General features: G+C 40.1%; 1 protein-coding gene across 5 annotated transcripts in view; it reads left to right on the top strand.

Moving 5' to 3' along the window:
* NOL4 (nucleolar protein 4) overlaps nt 1-24213 on the top strand; it is a 243519-nt gene that overhangs the window by 81982 nt on the left and 137324 nt on the right. For all 5 annotated transcript variants that reach the window (XM_061599913.1, XM_061599822.1, XM_061599651.1 and 2 more), the window contains 3 exons: nt 4042-4153; nt 8411-8523; nt 20845-20977. In XM_061599913.1, the coding sequence (XP_061455897.1) occupies nt 4042-4153; nt 8411-8523; nt 20845-20977 (358 nt within the window). The remainder of the gene's footprint in view (nt 1-4041; nt 4154-8410; nt 8524-20844; nt 20978-24213) is intronic.

The following is a 24213-nucleotide window of genomic DNA, read 5'->3' as shown; positions in this document are numbered from 1 at the left end:
TGTAGTTGTGCAAGTCTTGGAAAACAGTTGAGGACACAAAGGGCACTGCTGTTCTCAGTATACATGTGGAATGTAGAATGAATTCAGGGAAGTATCATTCTTTTATAGAGGAAAAGCACAATATGTCTTTATTGGCACTCACTTCCATGGCAGTGGAGCATCTGTCTGCTGAGGGGAGGGGAGGGATGGAAAGAGATGCAGGCATGACCTTGCCTCCACTCCTATTTTACTCCCACCACTCTCTTATTTGGTGACTAGCACTGCTAGGAAAATTCACCAAGCACATCTTGTACAACTGTACCTGCTGTGTTGCGTGTGGGTAGAGAGTCAAGAAATGTCACCTTGGTTCTTCTTGTTATGTATCCCTAGCAGAGGGCAAGCAGAATGATCCAGAGATTGTTAGGATGACTGAAACAAAGCAGGTTACAGCTGGGCAGTACTGAAGGTATTCTCCAGTTCCACTGGCTGCCTCTGCAATGAGCTAATATGCTAGATTATGGAGAGAGTAGTTAGCCAAGGATAGCAAAAGAACCTGTCTATGTTTGTACAATTCTCAGAGAATCTAGTGAAATTGTTTTGCCATATAGGCAAATTTAATGTGAGTTTCTAAAATGTGAAATCATTCCAGGGAATTAGATGAGATGTGTATCAGTTCAGAGACTTATTTCTATTGTTTCCCATGCAAGATTGCTATCTTTCTTGTGTGGATTGAGAATCCAACAGGAATGTTTCATTAAAATAAATGAAGCATCCCCTCCAAAAATCCAGCCTGTTAATGAATCCAAAGGTATGCTCCATTAATTTCAGTACAGTCAAATTCCAAATATGTTAAAAGTGCTGTTAAAGAATGTATAAGGGTTCTAATTATTTTCAATCTTAATTTTAAGGATTTGCTGGTTTAATTTGCCTGGCAGCAATGTGATGGTATCCAGTGTAATTGTCCCTTGCTGCAGAATGAGGAACTGGGTGAAAGGCAGGATGAATGAGTGCCTGACACCTGCCTCCCCTCCTTCTGACTGCATCAGGATGGCAATTGCTTGCCCGCTGGGTGGGAGGGGATTTTTTTGCTGGAGTGGGGTCCAGGCATGATGGATGGGTGCTTGCCTGGCTGCTATCTCCCCTTGTTCTGTCCACAGCAGCTTCAAGAATGATGAATGAGATTGTCAATGTTCCATGGTGAATGGTGAAAATCTCCAGTTCGGGATTTTTACAGTAGAATATATACAGAGAGGGACTGAAGATAATTTTGTTTAACATTCCTGTTGTATGGGAAAAAACATTCCTTCCAACAGAGGCATTGCAAGGTACTTAAAAAGACACATGACATAAGTTTGCATAATATTTACATATGCTAAATTATATGTCTAGATGCAAATTTAGGCTGACTTTCACAGAGGAAAAAAATTCTGCCTGCAAAAATTTGATTCAGTTCACATTTAAAAGCAAACATACCTAATTCATCCTTTCTATATATGCAAACTGAAACCCAGTCATCTTTTGAAATTTGCACTTCTCTGAATTTTGCAATGCAGGTCTCCAATCAAGTAATGGGTACAAAAATGCACATACTAGAGTAAAGTGTACGTATAAATGCATACATTATTGAAAATAACATAATTGCTTTTCAAAAATGTGTATATTAGGAGCTGTGCACTAAAACACTGATGAATTTTCATGAGGACTTAAAATGTATTCACAAACAGGTGTGGAAATGTGGAGAACTAAATTTAAGATTGGAAAAATGAGAAGCAGAGAGAAACTGAAACTGACATAGTCACCCATCTTTAGTCAAAGCCTACTCTGACTAAGTAGTTCATTTGTTTAAAGATTTAGCTTACTAACTGTGAACTCATTCTTCAAGTTTGGATCCTTATACACCCAAAATGGCACCATGTACTCACAAGAGGGAGGTATCAGAAGGTTCGAAGGAAATCCAGTTTGCCAAAAAGTACAAAAAAACTTGAGGAAAAAAAATCTAAGGGCAAGGAACTCCAAAACAGCCAAATCAGGACTAAGCACAAATAAAGTTGATTATTGGGGTGCAAAATGGAAAATGGATGGGAGGGCAAATAGATTGGAATATCCTAAAAGAAGGCATGGCTGGCTGGAACTCTGAACAGGAGCATTCCACACTGCAATATTTTGTTGCAAATCCCACATGTAGACTATAAAAACACAACTGCCCAACAATGGTATTAACAATTCAAAATATACTGTATGAAATCATACTGTGTATTGATTGCATGATAGCACCTTAGTGTTCATACATATACATTTAAATGGATGTGCACTAGAGACATCCACACAAGAGATTTAACTTCTGGAGAGCCTGGGGAGGATGCTGAACTCTGAATACCACTAGCAAGTCATTTTAACAAAATTTGAATAAGGGGTCTCTCCTGACTGATGTTTTATTGAGGGTGTATTGTGCAACATGCTCTAATAGTGCTTTAGTGGTGGATTTATTCTGCTTTATTAGTTATTAGCTTCCCCAATTCTACCTTATTATTGCTGTCAAGAGGGGTTATAGTGCAATAGAAGTGGGACATAATTTAAGCAGAACATTTGTGGTATAAAAAGGTATGGGATTTCAGCAGGAAGTTACAGGATATGCACTAATTGCAAATTAAGCAGTGTGACCACTCCAAAATGTTTACGATAATGGACTGGATGAGAGCTAATAAACTGAGACTGAATCCTGACAAGACTGAGATGCTGTTGGTGGGGGGGCTCTCTGCCCAGATGGTTGATGTCCGACCTGCCCTAGATGGGGTTACACTCCCCCTAAAGGAGCAGGTCCGTAGTTTGGGGGTCTTATTAGATCCGCTCCTGTCACTGGAGGCTCAAGTAGCCTCGGTGGCACGGAATGCGTTCTACCAGCTTCGGCTGGTAGCCCAACTACGACCCTATCTGGATAGGGAGAACCTTGCCACAGTTATCCATGCTCTGGTAACCTCTAGATTGGACTACTGTAATGCACTCTACGTAGGGTTACCTCTGAAGACGGTTCGGAAACTTCAGCTGGTGCAGAATGCTGCCGCCAGAGTTCTTACTGGGACAAAAAAATTTGATCATATAACACCTGTCCTGGCCCAGCTGCACTGGCTACCAATATGTTTCCGGGCCAGATTCAAAGTGTTGGTTCTTACCTATAAAGCCCTTAACGGCATCGGACCACAATACCAGGCGGAACGCCTCTCCCGCTATGTACCTACCCGGTCGCTGCGCTCGACGTCGAAGGCCCTTCTCCGTGTCCCAATGCATAGGGAGGCACGGAGAACGATAACTAGAGCTAGGGCCTTCTCAGTGGTGGCCCCCGAACTATGGAACGCCCTCCCTGATGAGATACGCCTGGCGCCTTCTTTGTTATCTTTTCGGCGCCAGGTAAAGACCTACCTCTTCGCCCAGGCATTTTAAAAATTTTAAAATTTGAATTTAAAATTGAAAATTTTTAATTATGTTTTATTGTGTATTGTATTTACATTGTATTTAATATATTTACTTGTATTTTAACCTGTTTTATTATGCTGTACACCGCCCTGGGAGCTTATTGCTATAGGGCGGTCTAAAACTGTAATAAACTAAACTAAACTAAAGTGGGATTAAGTATGATCACCCTGATAGCATCATGAGCACAAATCATTATGAATATATAATTAAATAGGACGTCTGGAGGGGACCAAGACAACCCCAGTCATTTTTCAGGACAGGTTTCAGAAAAGAGTCCCATTTATTTATTTATTTATTAGATTTAAATAATCCATGTTAAACTGGAACTGTTGGAGCAAAAACTAAGCCTTTTTGAATGGCCATCTTATAAATATCATGTCCTTATTTCCTTATATAAGCAGACAATCTAAACTGCTGGGGAATTTCTTTTCTCTCTTTTATTTTTTGAAACACTGTAGTATTCAGTGCATGCTTTCATTGTACTTCCAGGAATTATGATATATACTTCATTCAGAAACACAATGATGAGTTCTGTTAAATCATGTTCAATCAACTTATATAATGATGCCTATATTTTGTTATTCATTTCAGATTTCAGAGACCTATGCCTTTCTACCAAGAGAAGCGGTGACACGATTTCTAATGAGCTGCTCAGAGTGCCAGAAAAGAATGCATTTAAACCCAGATGGAGCAGATCATAAAGGTAGCTTTAGTGTCAAATAGTGGGATGTAAAGTAATTTTATTCATAATGGCCATTCTTCCTTGGTTTAAATGAAGACTCATAAAAATTTTGTACACTAGAATGGTTCAACAAGTCATATAATCTCTTTAACTTAAATCAGAACATAGTGGGTCTTCTGCATTCTCCGAAAGGATTCTATGTAATACCATGTTCCTCATAAAAAGGTAATTCTACCTGAGGAAAACCTCTCCCCTTCCTTTTTATGTGTCTACTTAAAGGAGGAGATAGTGTGCATGAATAGTTACTTTTTATGCACTTAAAAATTCAAAATGTTTCTCTAATAGATGCATGGACCTTCTAAGTGTAGTGCAACTTAAAGCACTACAAGAATCCTGATGCCATCAAATACAGCAAGTGAAGCTTGTGCTGCCCCCAGTGCAAAGGCCTTCACATGGTCTTGTGCATTCTGATTCCCTGGGCAGGGCAGGATAGAGATAAAGCTAAAACAATTTCTCATTGAATTTTATTTGGTGCTTCTCATTTCATCAGGGGGATTGTTTATTATATTGTTTATATGACTTTATGGCCTTTTTTGTGAACCACCTTGTGGGGAGGTGGTGGTGGCGGCAGGGGGGGCATGTCCACAAAAGCAGGTTAGGAATTAGGATTAGTTTAAAGCACCAAGGAGCCCTATGCTGAATGCACATTTTGAGACCAAGAACAATATTCTGTTCTCTGACTATATGCATGCACCAACCTATCCATACTAGAACTGCTACCATAATTCCAACTAAAGTTAAATTGAAAATGAATCTGGTGGTTCCTCCTCTGGTGAAATATTTTGAAGGAAGCCCAAAGAGTTTTGAAAAATGAGCAAATTTTCTCAGAAGAGTTTTCCCATTCCTGAACCATACATCAACCATTTCTTCCCCTATCCATTCCATCCTGTCTTACCCCTTGTTAGACTTATTCACTAGCATAGCATAATAGTTAAACCAGCTTATTTTCCCAATATATAGCCTGAGGTACATAACACAGCAACCTTGCAGAAGCTAAGCAGGTCTGGATTGCTTAGTACATGGATGGAAGAATGTTCTGTGCATTTCTCCCTCTCTCATAATACTAGAACTCGTGGACATTCAAAGAAGCTGAATGTTGGAAGATTCAGGACAGACAAAAGGAAGTACTTCTTTACTCAGCGCATAGTTAAACTATGGAATTTGCTCCCACAAGATGCAGTAATGGCCACCAGCTTGGATGGCTTTAAAAGAAGATTAGACAAATTCATGGAGGACAGGGCTATCAATGGCTACTAGCCATGATGGCTGTGCTCTGCCACCCTAGTCAGAGGCAGCATGCTTCTGAAAACCAGTTGCCGGAAGCCTCAGGAGGGGAGAGTGTTCTTGCACTCGGGTCCTGCTTGCGGGCTTCCCCCAGGCACCTGGTTGGCCACTGTGAGAACAGGATGCTGGACTAGATGGGCCACTGGCCTGATCCAGCAGGCTCTTCTTATGTTCTTATGTTCTTATGCTGCCTTGAATGCTACCATGGAAGAAAGGTGGAATATAAGTGTGTGTGTGTGTGTGTGTGTGTGTGTGTTATGTGCCTTCAAATCAGTTACAACTTATGGCAACCCTATGAATCGGTGACGTCCAATAGCATCTGTCATGAACCACCCTGTTCAGATATTGTAAGTTCAGGTCTGTGACTTCTTTTATGGAATCAATCCATATTTTGTTTGGTCTTCCTCTTTTTCCATTACCTTCTGTTTTTCCGAGCATTATTGTCTTTTCTAGTGAATCATGTCTTCTCATTATGTGTCCAAAGTATGATAACCTCAGTTTCATCATTTTAGCTTCTAGTGATAGTTCTGGTATGGTTTGATCTAACACTCAATTATTTGTCTTTTTTGTGGTTCATGGTATCCGCAAAGCTCTTCTCCAACACCACATTTCAAATGCATTGATTTTTCTCTTATCTGCTTTTTTCACTGTCCAGCTTTCACATCTATACACAGGGATCGGAAATACCATGGTCTGAATGATCCTGACTTTAGTGTTCAGTGGTACATCTTTAAATTTGAGGACCTTTTCTAGTTCTCTCATAGCTGCCCTCCCCAGTCCTAGGCCTCTTCTAATGTCTTGACTATTGTCTCCATTTTGGTTAATTACTGTGCTAAGGTACTGATAGTCCTTGACAAGTTCGATGTCCTCATTGTTGACTTTAAAGTTACATAAGTCTTGTGTTGTCATTATTTTAGTCTTGATGTTCAGCTGGAGTCCTGCTTTTGTGCTTTCATCTTTAACTTTCATTAGCATTCATTTCAACTCAATACTAGTTTCTGCTAGTAGTATGTTATCATCTGCATATCTTAAATTATCGATATTTCTCCCTCCAATTTTCACACCTCCTTCTTCTTGGTCCAATCCCGCTTTCCATATGATATGTTCTGCGTATAGATTAAATAAATAGGGTGATAAAATACACCCCCGTCTCACACCCTTTCCGATGGGGAACCAATAAGTTTCTCTATATTCTGTACTTACAGTAGCCTCTTGTTCAGGGTATAGGTTGCACATCAGAAAAATCAGATGTTGTGGCACCTCTATTTCTTTTAAAGCATTTCATAGTTTTTTGTGATCTACACAATCAAAGGCTTTGCTACATTCTATAAAGCACAGGGTGATTTCCTTCTGCAATTCCTTAGTCCGTTTCATCATCCAACATATGTTTGCAATATGATCTCTGATGCCTCCTCCCTTTCTAAATCCATCTTGGACATCAGGCATTTCTCGCTCCATATATTCTAAGAGCCTTGATTGTAGAATCTTGAGCATTACTTTACTTGGGATATTAAGGCAATAGTTCAAAATTTGCTGCATTCTAGGATCCCCTTTCTTTGGAATTGGGATATATATTGAACTCTTCCAGTCTATGGGCCATTGTTTTGTTTTCTATGTTTGTTGAGAAATTTTTGTCAAAATATGGACAGATTCAGTCTCAGTAACCTGTAATCTCTATTGGTATGCCATCTGTTCCTGGTGATTTGTTTCTTCTAAGTATTGTAAGAGCAGCTTCCACTTCACATTCTAAAACTTCTCGTTTGTCATCATACCGTTCCTCCATGAATGCATCTGTCATCCTTGCATCTATTTTATAGAGTTCTTCAGTGTATTGCTTCCATCTTCCTTTTATTTTATCACGGTCAGTCAGTGTGTTCCCCTGTCGATTATTCAACATCCCTACTCTTGGTTTAAATTTCCTTTTAATTTCTCTAATATTTTGGAATAAAGCTCTTGTTCTACCTTTTTATTGTCCTATTTCTGTACAATAGTTGTTGTAATAGTTATCTTTGTCCCAATGTACTAGTCACTGTATTATTGCATTTATGATTCTGACCGTGTTTCTGTCGGCTTTTGCTTTCCTTCTCTCATTAACCATTTTAAGAGTTTTGTCTGCCATCCATTGAGGTCTTCCTCTCCTTTTAGCTAGAGGTATTTTTTACATTCTTCCCTGTTAATGTCTCTTGCTTCAATCCATAATTCTTCTGGTTCTCTAACAGCTAAGTTTAAAGCCTCAAATATGTTCCTTATTTGCTTTAGATTCTTCTGGGATGTTGTTTAAATTGTATCTTGACATTATGATTGCTTTGTTGTTGTTCTTTAGCTTTATTTTGATTTTCGATATTATCAATTTGTGATTTATACTGCAGTCTGCTCCTGGTCTTATTTTTGCAGAAAGTATGGAACTTCTCCATCTTCTGCTACCAATTATATACTCAATTTGATTCCTATATTGACCATTTGGTGATGTCCATGTCTACAGTCATCTTTTCAGTTGCTCAAAAAATGTGTTTGCTAGAAATAGACTATTGGCTTCTTTTCTATCTCCTAAGCACCATTTCCCCACAATTCCTAGTTCTTCTTTGTTCCCTTCTTTTGCATTCCAGTCCCCCATGATTATCACCACAACTTGTTTTGGTGTGTGATCAATTTCTTCATCCAGACTCAGAGGAAGACAGTGGTAAACGACCTCTGAATACCTTTTACTATGAAAACCCTATGAATATAAATATAATAAATGATAAAATCCACAAAAACATTATGTTGGATTTTTGCAGGAGACCCAGTACATGCCTCATGGAGAATACTAAGCAGCAATACTTGATAAATCATACCCAAAGTAAAAATTACTGTGTACCAATTAATTGTAATTAATTTGCTTATAGAAAACTCTGTATTTTTCAAACCATACATCATACATTTTTATTCTTACAGATAATGGAAAGCCCCCAACTTTGGTTACCAGCATGATTGATTACAATATGCCAATCACAATGGCCTACATGAAGCACATGAAGCTACAGTTATTAAATTCCCAGCAAGATGAGGTAAATATCTAACACTGATTCGTGACTACAATAGTGATGGACTACATTCATCTACAATTACCTTATTACATCAGGAATTGTTTAGTCTACTATTAAGAATATTTTTAAGCTATATTTCCTTTAATGACACAGGAGGAATGGAAAACATTCGCTAAGTGTAGGTTTGAAAACAGACCTTGCTACTTATAGTTTATAATTCTATGTAGGGTATGTCACATATTTAGTCTTGAGAGCTGATCATACAGGGGCTTCTATTTTCTAATGTTCAAATAATGGGAAAGATGTGGGAAAGCAACGTGGAAGGTCATTCTTCTGGGTTGTTTTCTTTACTGCCTTCTTGGGCCCTTGTTCCAGTAATTACATGACATTTTAATTTTTTTTAACAATATCCAAGTATGGAAGAGCTATTTTATTGGCACATTTTAATGTTTTTCCTTCAAAGATTTTAGATGTCAGATTTGCTAGAAGCAGGGGTGGGTAACCTCAGGCCAGGGGCTAAAAGTGGCCCTTCAGGTCTCTTTATCTGGCCCTTGGGACTCTCCCCAGCCAAACCCACTCTCCCCAGGTCACACCTAATTACCAGCCCTACTTCATAACCTCTTTGAGTGTTTTTCTCTGGCTGGAACGTGTCACTGAACTCTGAATGCCTCTTGATTGTCTGGATGGAGAATAGAAAGGAATATTTGTGTGTGTGTGTGTGTGTGTATGTGTGTGTAGAACTAGTTTACTGTACAAAGGTAAATTTTAAATTAATTGCTTCACTTACTTTTGTCTCTGTCCCCCACCACCACTTGCATGTGGCCACTGGAAGATTCCCCAGATGGGATTGCAGCCCTCAGTCTGAAAAAGGTTCCCCACCTCTGCTTTAAGGATATATACTGTCTGTGTATCCACTCAATGGTTGATGTTGTGGAACTCCTTTCTCACAGAGGTGCGTCTAGCAACCTCACTGTTCAGTTTTTGGTGAATGGTGAAGACACACCTCTTGGCCTTGGCCTTTGACACCTGAAGTGTATTTCTGGGACCCACCCTATTTTTTGTGATGTGATTTTGGGTTGTTTGTAACTTGTTAATGATGTATTTTAAAACTGCTGTGGCCTGCCGTGAAATCTTTGGAAGAAGGGTGGCAGTAATAAGTTTAAATCATCATCATCATCATCATCATCATCATCGTCATCATTTCCTCTCATGTGTTCTTTTACTGTAGTTTTTACCAGGAGATTAGAGAACACATAATATATCTTCTAACTGCATAATTTCGTAGTCATTCTTTAGAGTGTTCAGCATAGCTTTCTTGAGGGGACCAATAAGTGTATTATTGAGCAGAGGGCAAAATATCTGAATGTTGTCATGTCTCGTATGCCTGCTATGATTGTTAGTTCTTAGTTTGCATTTTTTTAAAAAAAATAGTTTTATTAAGGCTGGGTTTTTTTTATTATATACTTCTTATTTTGTTTTATTGGTTGGCTGACCATAATGAACACTTGCCTGCCTGACTTCAACTGAAGAAATAGAGAAGTTTAAAGGCAAAAAACAAGTGGTCTCTAACTGCGTTATCTGCATCTTGACTTCCTAAAATTATTGATTTAGTGTGCTTTATTCAGTGGTTGTCAGAGAATTACCAGTTTTGTACTATTTTAAATAATAACAAAATTGGTGGTTGTCAGGATCCCTCCTGCTGCCACCACCTGTCAGGTCCCTCCAGTCAGGATCCTGGTTTTTATTTGTTCTCTCACCGGCTCTAGCACAGATTTCGCAAGATCCCACTGCTAGGCAGCACCACCAGCCACTCCCTATTTCACAATATTGCCTTGGGACTTTGCCTTAGTCTCCTTCTGGCTTATTGTTACTTTGTGTCTGGGTGCACTTGCAGGCCACAACCCCCCTGTATCTTTGTGCCTATAAAGCATACAGCCCTGGGTTGCTCTGGATACCTGATGATGTTACACTATCTCTTCACCACTGCCACCATTTGATACTGTTTCTCCACCTTGGTAAATACCCCGCCCACCCTTCTGGTCTGTGAAAGCCCCAGCCAAGGATCAGGCCTTTGGTAAACCAAGAAAAATATTTATTTATAAACACCAGGAAATTACAAGATTACTTGAGGTATATTTAACAAGCGTATGGTTTCATATATTGCGTTACTCTTTATGTTTCTAGTCATATATAATCTGCCTCAATACTAGCCTAATACAATCCAACCCACAACCAACTCCAGCACACAACAACCGACAGAACTCCCAAAACTCCACCAACAGAACACTTCCTCAACTGTCATCCTCTCATTTATACCTTCAGCCACTCAAACGCTTAGCCAATCATCATACAGCATTCTCCAGCATTCTAGTCCATGTACTCCCCCCTCACTCACTCTACTTACCACATTTACCCTACAAAACCTGCACTTACCATATTTACAGTAATATCTATATACAGGGACATCACAGTGGTCCCAACCCTATCAATAGTGCAGTGAGGGAGGTCACTCACAGAGAAGGTTGAGGTTTCTGCATACTAAGGAGACTCTTCAGGTATGCATAAAAGATTAGTTGATAATTTTATTTTATTTTTTGAAAAAGGAGCCTCCAAATTAGACAACTGAGCCTGTTTATTGTCATCTGGGAAACACAGAATACTAACAGCAGTTCAGTGTCAGCTGAAGGGTGGGAGGATTTTTTTTTTTTGCTGGGGTGGGAATTTGACCTGCTCAGGCCCTTAATAGCTTGCAGTAGCTTTGAAGAAGTTAGATTAAGGTTGAGGGATGTGCGCTATGATGCATGTACCCCTGACCACTCTCATCAGCCCTAGCCAGCATGGCCAGTGGTCAGGGATGATAGGAGCTGTAGTCCAGAAATATCTGGAGGACACTGTGTTGGCTACCCCTGAAACAGAGCACTGTGGAGGAGGGCTGACTAATTGGATCAGTAAACAGGACCAAAACCATTTGTTGCAGGTTCTACTTGTAAGTTCTGTTGGCTTTGCTCCTGCATCCTATCATGACAGAGCGTATGTAACAACTGAATACTGCTGGTGGAGGAGGAGAGTGTCAGAGAAATGTGACTCTGAGTAGAATATAGTTGACTGGACAGGAGTAGCCAGCAGTCATGTTGTACCCAAGCTTCTGACCTTACTCACTGTAGAGCAGGAAATTCCAAGAAAATTTGGGATTTTAGCAGCTCTATCCTTAAAAATATGCAGCCATTCTTAACAGGGACAGCTTCAGGTTTGAACAGGCCTCTGATAAATTGCCCTCTGGTAGGTTCCTTCCTATACTGGTGGCACTCCAGCCATAGGCTTAGCTGGTGACAGCGATAGACAGCTGCAAGCCACCATTTAAAATTTCCTATAAATTTACATGTTGTGCTAATTCAAAATGGCTCTGGGAAACATCTGCCTTGCAGTGGAGAGGAGGCAGGGCAGATGTCAAAACTGGTGGGCTTGCCAAGGTGGCAGAGCCTTAGCAGTTGCCAGAGAGTGTCTGGTGCCGAAAGTGAGCCTGATCCTTAACATCCAAGATTCTCTCTGTGGAATTCTATCTAGACATAGCACCTGCATTATAACTTGAACTTTTTCACCTATTCCACATCTATATTATCCTAGAAGACCAGATGTTCCTTTTGAGTCCATGCAGCCCAGAGCCGGGTTGTAGGGAGGGCTGTATAAAGAACTGGGGCCTGTAGCCAGGCATAGGTAAGACACTATACATTTGGATGCAGGCTACAGACTCATACATTATTTTTTCTTGTCAGCTTGTTTAGTAATATATGTGTTTCTTCAGAAGCCTGTTTAAGCCCTGTCCAAAAGTAGCCTTTCCTGTTACGTCTTGTGAGAACTATCAGAACTGAAGGGGCAAAGGAATTATTCTTACTTACAGCTTCCCAGATTTCCAGTCCTGTGCTTGAATGACTGTAAGGACAGAAACTGTATGATTGTGACTACAGAAAGCTAATATCTGGACTACCCCCTCAAAGTACTCCTGTCTCAGAGAGGAGATTGCTCATCAAGGTCAATTCATTGGCCATTCAGGGAACCACAGCAGGAAGCTAACTTCCCCCTCCCTAACTTCCCCCTCCCTACAACCAACTGCCAGTTGCTCTGGGACAGCAGAACTGAAGGGAAGTCCCATACTCTGGTCTCTGCCACTGTCCAGGGGGACCAAGGGCCACTGGGAAGCTGCACCTCCTACTTCCCAAGAAGATGATCATGGCAAAGGGCAAGGGCAGCTTGGTCCGTCCACTGGCCAAAGAAGAAACAGCTGCAAAGAGTTTATATCCCCCTCCAAACCAGAAAAAAAAACACTTGGGTTCAACTGCCATTTGTCCTAGAATGCACAGCTGAAGGCCACTGGCCACAGGACTCAGGGACGTTGGATCACGTGTGTATGTGTACTTGAGTTTATGTGATTGCAAAAAACTAATACCTCAATTTGCTTGCTTTCCTCTTCCCTTCCCATTCTCTCTCTCCCCACTTCGTTTCATGTCTGTTAGATTGTGAGCCTACAAGCAGGGACTACCTTGTTTTTTAAAATCTCTGTGGAGTGCTTGGAAAATTTTAGGCACTTTATAATAATAGCGTACGGTACTGGATCTGCTACAGTGAACCTTTTGTAATATTTGCAAGAGTTGAAATGAATCACAAATACTCATTAGAAGGAACAAACTTTACTTAACAGTCTGTTGCAGCATAACCAAGAGCTCTGCTTTCATTTTCCTACTGGTCCCTCTCCCAATTGATTCCCCCATCAACTATAGCTAATTCACTTCAGTTCCTACTCACATTACATCTCCCTTTTTTAAAAAAAAGAAAAAGATAGAAACTACTGTCTATATCAAATTGGTTTTCTGATCACTCTGCCTCTTGATGTAGTAACAGGTAACTCAGAGTCCAAAATCTTTTCTGGTATATCACTGGCACTTTGTGCTACAGCTGTTCCACTTGTGTTGTGTTGAGACTCTGATAGGTCTACCTCTGATGGAGGTGCAGTTGCAGTCTCAGTAGTCTCATCCATTTTTGGTTCACAACTTGGAGTGCTTTGAAGATCTCTTCTGTTCCGTCTGTAGACAGCTAAACCATCAGTCTGAACAAAATATGATCTTGGAGTCATGTCTTGTCCAGTCACTCTCGCTGGTTTCCACACTCCATCTTGCCGAACATTAACAGAATCACCAACCTGCAAAGGTGGTAAAGGCTTTGAACCTTTGTCAAAGTAAAGCTTGTTTTTCTTGTCTTCTCTTCAGATGTGTCTGTATGTCACCTTTTACCTGCTGAGGTAGTAACAACGGTGCTGAGGTAGGCAACCTGGTTCTTAACCGTCTCCCCATTAAAAGTTGTGCAGGTGAGGCTGTATCTATTGTAGGCATATTTCTGTAATCCAATAAACTAAGATAAGGATCTGTGTTATTCAGACTAGATTTCTTAAGAATCCTCTTTACTGTTTGGATCGCTCTTTCTGCCATTCCATCTGATGGAGGAAATAGTGGACTGGATGTTGTGTGAACAAAGTCCCAATCTTTGGCAAACATTTTAAAGTCTCTAGAGCAAAACTGAGGGCCATTATAACTGACAACCTCTTCAGGTATACCATGTCTTGGAAATATAGATTTGCAGTGTAAAATGATCTACTTGTAGTGTCTTCAAGCAAACATATTTCCACATATTTTGAATAATAATCAACCAAAAGTAGATAGTCCTTTCTTTGAAATTCAAACAAGTCCATTCCTAGCTTCTGCCAAGGTCTTCTTGGAATTTCATGAGGTAACATTGGTTCTTTTTGGTTTTTATTTCTGAAGGTGTGACATGTGGTACATGACAGTACCAATTCTTCAATTTGGGCACACATACCTGGCCAATATACAGCTTCTCGTGCCCGCTTTTTACATAATTCAACACCCAGATGACTCTCCTGTATAATATTCAATATCTCTTTCCTCAAAACTTGTGGTACTACGATTCTGTCACTTTTAAAAATGAGTCCATCATGAACACTTAATTCCTTTCTGTAATTCCAATAAACACGTATACACTCTGGAACTTCTACTCTTCTATCTGGCCACCTGAAATTCTTTCAGTTTTGATTCGGAGATTGGTAAATAAGATAACATGAGGTTAACAGCAACCTCAGCTTCTTCAGAACTTATTCCTTCACCCTGTTCAAGATATGCCCTGGACAGGGTATCAGCAATTATTAATTCTTTGCCTGGTCTATAGTGCTCTTGTAATTTATATTTCTGCAGTGTTAACTGCCATCTTTGGATTCTTGGAGGTGCATTATGCAAAGGTTTTCTGAAAATTGCCTCCAATGGTTTGTGGTCTGTTTCCACAGTCACTTCTTTGCCATAGAGAAATTGATGGAATCTTGTGCATCCAAACACTATTGCCAACATTTCCTTTTCTATTTGAGCATAGTTCTGTTGGGCCGCAGTCATTGCTTTAGAAGCATATGCAACAGGTGCACCTCTTTGCAACAGTACAACACCTAAGCCTGTAGAACTAGCGTCCACTGACAGAGTTACAGGTTCTTTCACATTATAATATTTCAAAACAGGAGTTTTTGTTAATAGTTCCTTCAACTGTGTGAATGTTGTTTCATGAACTGACATCCAGCAAAATTCAACATCTTGGGCCAACAGCTGTCTTAAAGGGGTTGTTACTGTTGGCAAATCTGGGATAAACTTTGCTAGGTAAGTCACCATTCCTAGAAATCTTTGAAGATCAGCTTTGTTACTTGGACTGGGCATATCAGTGATGGCCTCTATTTTAGATGAATCAGGTTTTAGTTCTCCTTTGGTTAAGATGTGTCCTAGATATTTTATTTCAGTCATGGCAAATTTGCTTTTCACTTTGTTTGGTTTCAGATTCCTCTCTCGGCACCTGTCCAGAACTCTCTTCAGTCTCTCCTCATGTTCCTGTTTGGTCTTCCCCCAAACCAGGATATCATCTATGTAGCATGTGACCCCATCAATACCCTCAAATGTCTGTTGGATCATCCTCTGATAAACCTCAGGAGCTGAAGAGATACCAAATGGCATTCTTGTAAATTGGTACCTGCCAAAAGGTGTATTAAATGTGCATAGCCTGGAACTGTTGTCATCTAGCAGAATTTGCCAGAATCCAGTACTGGCATCAAGAACAGTAAACAATTCTGCTTCTGCTAGCTTACTGGTAATTTCTTCTACAGTAGGCAATTGAAAATGTTCTCTTCAAATTGCTCTGTTCATATTTCTTGGATCTAAACATATTCTTATCTGGTCCCGGCCAGGCTTGTCTACAACCACAATTGAATTCACCCACTCTGTAGGTTCTTCTACCTTAACTATGACTTTTAATTGCTCCATACGAGTCAGTTCCGTTTGGACTTTATCCCTTAGTGCCACTGGAACCTTCCAAGGTGCATGAATTACAGGTGGAACCTGTGGGTTGATTTTGATGGCTTATTTCTCTGGTAAGCAACCTAAGCCTTCAAATACATCTTTGTATTCAACTGCAACATCCCATTGATCTACTGGAGCTCTTTTCATTAAATTAACTCTTTGCACCAAATTTAAATTAGTCACAGCCCAGAGACCAAGTATAGTTTGTGCATCAAAGTCTGCTATATGAAATTCCAATTCAGCTCTTTGATCTTTATATTTGCAATCCAGGTTACATTTACCAGACACAGGTAGTCTTTCTCCAGAGTAGGTTATTAATCTGGTATTTGAATGCTGAAGTGGTTCAGCTTGCAAGGCTTTGTATGTTTTTAAAGACATTGCATTAGCCTGTGCTCCTGTGTCAATCTTAAAGGTCACATACTTGTGATCATTTATGAGAAGATCCACACACCATTCATCTTCCAGAGCTGTAGAATTCAATGTGCCAATGAAGAAATCATGAGCATTTTTAGTTGTATCTGCTACTGAGAACATTTGTCTGCGTTGAAGTTTTCTATCTCTAGTTTTACACATTTTAGCAAAATGATTAAGTTTGCCACATCTTCTGCATTCCTTCCCATTTGCAGGACAAGCATTTATGTCATGATGACTGATACCACACTTGTAGCAGGCCTTTGCTGCTTCTACAGGCCTCTGTGGCATTTCCTTTTCTTGGGGGCTGGTAGTAGTGCCAAAGCTCCATTTGCTCTGAGGCTGGCTTACTTTTGGCTTTTCAAAGGTACTTTTGCCCTGTAAGGCATCCATTTGTTTTTCTGTTGCCCCAAAATCTTTCATCTGTTTCGCAGCCACTTCTTCTGCCCTGCATATATTCACTGCACACTCAAGGGTTAAATCACACTCTCTCAGTAACTTGGCTCTCAATCTGTCTTTCTGAATGCCACACACTATGTGATCCTTAATAAGAGAATCACACAGCTCCCCAAATTCACAGGTCCGAGCCAAAAGCTTCAAATCAGTCACATATCGGTCTATACTTTCTCCTTCCCTCTGTATTCTAGTGAAGAACCTGTGCCTTTCATAAGTAACATTTCTTCTGGGCACACAATATGCTTCAAATTTATTCATCAAAACTTGAATTTTATATTTATCTGCATCATCATCAAACTGGAAAGTATTAAATACCTCTCTTGCTTCTTCACCTGCCACATGCAGAAATAATGCTGACTGAAGTCTCTCAACTTTCTTATCTGCTCCACTTGCAATGCAGTACAATTCAAACGCTTGCTTCCATCTTCTCCAGTTCTCTGCTGCATTTCCTTCAAACACCAACTTTCCTGGAGGCTTCAGCTGGTCCATTTTTCACTGCCTTATGTTTTTAGGTAGTCTTCTGACACCATGTAATATTTGAAAGAGTTGAAATGAATCACAAATACTCATTAGACGGAACAAACTTTACTTAACAGTCTGTTGCAGCATAACCAAGAGCTCTGCTTTCATTTTCCTACTGGTCCCTCTCCCAACTGATTCCCTCATCAACTATATCTAATTCACTTGAGTTCCTACTCACGTTACACCTTTGCTTTTACTTCAGTCTCAGTAATTCATTTGATTGTTTATTTATTTAAAATATATATTCCTGCTTTCTTTTGCAAGAACATTCAAGGTACATGATCATGCCATTATTGCCCTATTATTCACAAATGTGATTAACATTGTGTGAGGGGAGACAGTGATGCTGTGCCTGCTGTTCCTGACTTTTCCCTACCCCCCCTTCTCAAAGCACTGCAGGGAAAGTTCTGAAGGTGGGAGCCTGCTTTATGTCTGTAAGCTCCCCCATGATTTTAGAACTCTGCATGATCAAGGTTCTAAATCTGGGAAAGAAGTCCATGCACATACAACAGGCTACCTGCTTCAAACCTTCAGCACCAATGCATGTGGATGACAAGGGGTCAAGGTTACTGATGCTAACAGGAATGGGTCCAGTGAGCATGGTCACATTCTCCTACTCATACAGTGTTAATTTTGTGAGGGGTTAATGCATGAACAGGGTTTATGTTTTTTTCTGGGAAGAAGGTGGAAATCATGTTTCCTTCAGTTGACAAAGTTACCAGTTTTCCAACTAGATTACCATACTTACAATGGTAGAAGGAGATATTTCATCCATTAATACTACTTTGCTAAGTTCCGGACACAAGGCTAAAAGGATTTTGTTTCAGGAAACCTTTGCACTACGAATACTGTTCTAGTGTTTCTGTTTTTGATGTTTCAGTCTACTTTTTTTGTATATTGTATGTTGTATGTTTTATTTTTACTGTAAGCTACTTTCAGACATATAGTGGAGAATGGGGTATACCTTAAATAAAGAATAATCATAAATAAATAGCCAGGAAGGGGAAAAATCACAAATATTGTTTGATACAGAGATGCCTTCCCTGGCATCTGACAGTTGGATGTGCTGGCTGGGGCTAATGGAAGATGTAGTCCAAAACTTCTGGAGGGCACCAGATCAGGGAAGGCTGATATAGAGGATAGGCTAATTAGGGAAATGTACTGAAGACCATAAGTAGCTTCATTTCTAATATCTCACTTCAAATTACATCATGTGGTATGATTCATTTTGAAAAACTCATCCCTGGATTTACATTCAATTTTTGTTTCCAAGAATTCACAAATCACAGTTGCATGTATATGGGTTAGAAGATAAAACTAAACCAAAATTTCAAAATTTCCTTCTCTGCTGAAAATTAGCCCAGAAGTACTTCCTTTCCGTACCTTCAAAAGTCTAAGGGACATTCCAAAGAATTGGCTGAAACATCTAGAATGGTGCAAGGTACTGCTATTGATGGATGAACTTCCCTGGATATAATTCAGAATAGGGATGCTTAAAATGAATGAATTTGGTCGTGGATCAAATTGGACCCAAATTAGTTCCTTTCAGTTCCAGGCCTCTACATTTGGCATGCTCCCAGTGATGTCAACAAGGTCTTCACACCCCAGAGGACTACAACAAGGACTGCAGGCCTCCACACGTTCCTCAAAAGCCCCCCCTGCTCCCCCCAATCTACCTGGCAGCTGCAACAAGGACTACTTTTGTGGTCTTGACTGCAGAAATAGTGTTGGTAATAGTTTCCCAGGGTTTCTGGGGTCCTAGTAAGGAGTTATTAGCCTAAGGAAACTTCATTCTCCAGAAATCCTGTTGGTCAGGATGTTGTTGAGCATGCATCCGGATGCTAGTTTTCTTGAGCCCAGACCATTTCCCAGTGCTGTTGCAGAGCCTATTGAAGGCAGTAGCAGCACCCGTCTTGCCAGTGCCACAACATAAGTTTAAGTAGGAAAGGGAAGAGGGCTATGGCAATGAGGAGGGCTGGTGTTGGTGTCCAAGCCTTGACTGACTATGAGCTGAGTCCAAAGTTTGTAGAGGTTTCACTTCAGCTCATAATTAGCCTAAAGGTTCTTATCCAGGGAAATTTGTACTCCAAATTCATCAGTTATGAATTTTGGATACATCATTACCTACTGTATCTTGGTATTATTTTTGGAAGGCTTTATTTCACATGGAGGAAGTAGAACTTTTGTTCTGAAAGAGTGCAACATTTTCCCCAGTGCAGAGAGAGTTGTTCTCTCCAGTACAAAGAGACTAATGTTTCAACTGTCCTGTTTCATATTATGGAAGGGCAATGGCACTGAGGTAAGGGTACCTCAGCTATCTGGAACCATTCTGTCCTTGATATCAGTGATTATTTGTTGGACCAGTGTCTGGAAGCAGTGATGAGCCGAATGGGAGCCGATAAACTGAGGCTGCATCCTAATAACACAGAGGTGCTGTGGGTGGGTGGTTCCTGGGTCTGAGAATTAGGTGTACAACCTGTTCTCAGAGGGGTTGTATTCCCCCTGAAGGATCAGGTTCATAATCTAGCAGTACTTCTGGATTCCAGCTTGTTATTGGAGTCTCAAGTGGTTTCAGTGGCTATGAGTACTTATGCCTAGCTTAGGCTGGCTTGCCAACTATGGCCGTTCCTGAATTGGGATAGCCTGGCCTCAGTAGTCCATGCTCTGATGACCTCCCACTTGGACTACTGTAATGCGCTGTACATGGGGCTTCTCCTCAAGATAGACTGGAAACTGCAGCTAGTGCAGAATGCAGCTGCTACATTCGTAAGTGGGGCAGCCTGATGGGACCATGTCTTACTGGTCCTGAGAGCACTGCACTGGCTGCCAGTGAGCTACCAGCTCCAATTCAAGATGTTAGTACTAGCATACAAGGCCCTAAATGGCTTGGGACTCAAATACCTAAAAGAGCTGTAATGGTTGGCAGTGATCTATCACAGGGGTTCTGAGTGGTGGTCCCTCATTCCCCTCACTATTAACTTTTAGAAGAAATTTTAAAATATTCCTGTTTACCCAGGCATTTTAGGGTTGAAAGTCGTGTCCCTGGCAATCCTGAAATTATTAGCTTGAGAGTAGGTGATTGCTTAAATGTTTTTAACTATTTTTAGAAGGTTGTTTTTATTTTATTAGGCTGTTTTAAATTGTTTTTAGAAGTTTTAATTGCATTGTCTTATGACATGTTTGCTTCCCTGGGTTCCTTTGGAGGAAGGTACAGGGTATAAATGTGATAAATAATAATCATAGTATCTCAGTTGCTTATAGAAAGTTTACTTGTTTTCACTCAATTTCCCATGCCCCTCTCTACAGTAGCTGTAATCCTGAGCCCATTTACACTCATCGATTGGATTTAGGTACATGTAACTGGGCACAACAGCCAGTTAATTACTCTTGTATAGATCTCTTAGTTAAATTACAAAGAATCACAGCATTTGAGGTTGCCTGTTCTAGGCTGGAACAGGCTCAAGTAATTGCTTGGTAAACTCTAATCTGTAAACACTATGCTTGAAAATTACCTTGACATTTGTTAATATGGTTGTGATATGGAATTTTATATTTTCAGGATGAAAGCTCTTTAGAAAGTGATGAATTTGATCTCAGTGACTCCACCAGGATGTCTGCTGTGAACTCTGACCTCAGTTCAAATCTTGAAGAAAGAATTCAGAGTCCACAGAATCTCCAGGGCCAGCAAGATGGTAAGCTTACTCTGCAACATATGAAGCTGGGTTTTGTTGATCATTTCCTCTCCTCCTTTGTTCATTGTCAATGATGTGGGATTTAGGGTGGTAGATGAAGCTATTTCAGCCGCTGTTCATTCACTAGGATGCTTCTGATCTGTGAACATTTATTATGTCTGTGGACAATTGTAAGTACTGTTTTGTATCTAACTGATTTGGTTGACTTCTGTCCCATTTTCCAAAGACACAAAAATATCCAGCCTTATATATAGTATAATATTAAGAAGCAATGGTCTCTCCAAATGTGAACTCTTACTTTTTCTCTCATATAAGCAAATTATCACCATTCATTTATATGGGACAAGATAAAATGTGGCAGATGGAGACAATGTTGCAGTGGAGGCAAAACTAGCCATACATAGATACACTGAATGTACATCAGGGATGGGGAACCTGTGGTCCTCCAGATGTTGTTGAACTACAAGTCTGGTCAGCCATAACCAGCATGGCCAATGGTAATGGATGATGGGAGTTGTACTCCATCAACATGTGGAGGCCCTGTTGTACACACCCATCAGCCCTCAAGGTTAGTAAAAATATAGGTCTTACTGATAAATAATTTTGTCCATTCACTAGAGGAAAACAAACAGGTAGGGCTGCAGCAAAAAGGCTTATATATTTTTACTGTGTACTAGTGGAAATGTCAGAGGACTTTCAGTCTTGCATCTGACAAGGAGACTGCTTTAGTAGTGCTGGTGTCCACAATATGCTAATGACAACCAACTTTGTTTGTCTTTTTCATTTAAACTGGATGCTGTGGTGGAGTGGATTGGGGTTCATACAAAGTAGATGGAGGCAATTATGGTCCAAAGTCCCTGTGATCTGAAGGAGTTGAGTGTCCTATGATAGGTAGTACCTTGTCCCCCAATACCAAAATATCATATGACTGATTCACTGTCTGACTGCTAGCCTGTACTTGACTAAACCTATCATCCTTATGAACTTCATTTGTCCTGGATTCTAACAACAGCCCATCTCAAACCTAGGCTAAAGCCTGACCCCATATAAATGAATGGGAAGCTAGCACATATGAGCCCCCCTTCACACATTACATTACATGTGTGTGGAGGGGAAGCAAGTGGGATCATGCATGTTGTTCCTGTCCCTGACCTTCATGCATTCAATTGCAGGTTCCCTGTAATGTGGAGAGAGCCCTACATGTGAACTATTTTATTTATGTCCACTATGGACATTCAATTGAATATGTGAAGGTTGGGATTGGTAATAGCTTGTGCAATTCCACTCCCTCACTCAATGCACTTAGTATAATGTATGGAAATGGCCACTGAATACATGGATAGGATGTAGGGTATGGATGCAACAGAGCCCTGAAATAAACCCTAAGACTCCTCTTCTCTGGACTATGAAGGTTTAATTTGTTTGCTCCTGTACAGACGGTAGTAGAGAACAGTTTGCTAAGTTAGTGCCCTGTACAGATGGGGTACAGGGGAAAATCTGTTTCCACTAGGATACTTCTTCCTATTTCCCAGTGTTGCCTCCTGCTATCATATTTTTCAGTGTCCTGGCTCTGACTGTCAGTGCACCCTTCTGTACTTCTGTCCCTCTAGATGGCAGGAATGCAATATACCCATTTCAAGAATCTTATCCTAAATCTTTGACTGCAGTCCTTGTGGTTTCATACCCTGCTGCCCTAAACTAATTCATTGTGACAGAATTCTCTGTCACATACCCACAAGTAGCATTCCAGGCTAGCAATTGGGGCTCTGCTTCTCTTTTCCCTCTTATTTGGATTCCAGTTCATGATATGAGCATCTTAGAGCCACTAGGTCTGTTTTAAAAAGTAGGGTCAGTAAAATTCCTTGTCTGAAAATAAAGTTCTTTAATATATTGTTTTTAAATGGAAAGTTACTAGGCTCACCATATAAGTCTTTTTTAAAACTGTGCTTTGAGAAGACAATTTTCCATACAGGCTCATTCCTGCGAATACTTATGCTTTCTGAGAGGGTTAAGATTAAGAACTGGAATCTAGCTGTGTTTGCAAGAACGACAAATGTGCATCCCTTCCTAGGAATGCAGTTGTTTTTTGTTGACTCACCTGGTTTATGGCCTACTTCTGACTGCTTATTATGACAGGTGCAGCTTATTAGCTCCCCAGAACCCACAAAAGAGGTTGCTTGTTATAAAGAATTAATAATACCCCAATTCTGAACATGTTTTTGTGCATGAAAATTCCATTATTTGCATGAAAGTGTGTTTAGGGCAGGGTCTATGGTTGCAATTCTCAGGTAGCTAATTATGAAGTAATTTTAGTAAATGAATGAGTCTTCTGTGAGAATTTTCATATAAAATAGTTTGATCAAGCACAAAGCAGCATTCTTGTACAACTTTGGTGGCTCTTATGCATTGGATAAAAACTCTCTTCCCCACTGTACTGAAGAAATCCTTCTGCACAAGCACTGCATATAAATCAGGCATGGTTCAGGTATCCTATTCCCTGTGCAGGTGTAATTGTGACTGCATAAGTAGCAAGCACTAAGAATTGAATAGGGGAAAACTAACCAAATAACACTGCTATTGATGTCAACAAACTACAGTGGGTGTTAGAATTTAAGAGGAATGCTTAGGCTTTCCATTGTTTCCTCCCTCCCCCCCCTTAAAATCTGTGGATCAGACACAATCTAGTTTATGATATGTCTTGGCTGATGTAAGCTGGCAGAATAATGTTGAGAAACTCTCCTGCTTCTTTTGTGCAGCAGCACTTTGAGAATAAAAATATATTCTCTGCCTCCAACATTGTCAGTCTGCCAGTTTTCATACATACTGAGTTCTTTTGTCCATAAAGGGGAAAAAATTGAACAATTACATCTGCATGTTTCAGAATAAGCCTTGGGCCTGAACTGAAAATTAATTGAAGTGCTACCTTTTTTATGGCAAAATCACGAAAGTTTCTTCATACTGGGAGTAAGTAATATCACTTTATCGAAGAAGATTAATGCCTTTGTCACCTGTGAAGAGTTTAAGTGAAGATGGCATACATCATTACTTCACTGACTTAAATTATATTCAGTTTTCTTCAAAGAAATAAGTAGTGTCCATTGAGCTTTCTGAGGAGCAGTGTCCTTTTCACAAATTAATATCAGCGGCAAAAGAACACATTAAATAACAATAGTTACCAGTACAATTGTAGCACATGTTACAGACACTTCAAATGATTTCTTTGGGGCTGATATGAG

This window comes from Rhineura floridana, chromosome 1 (assembly GCF_030035675.1).
Source record: "Rhineura floridana isolate rRhiFlo1 chromosome 1, rRhiFlo1.hap2, whole genome shotgun sequence".
Lineage (NCBI taxonomy): Eukaryota > Metazoa > Chordata > Lepidosauria > Squamata > Rhineuridae > Rhineura > Rhineura floridana.
Note: the sequence above shows the minus strand (reverse complement) of the source record. Positions and strands in the feature narration are given on the sequence as shown.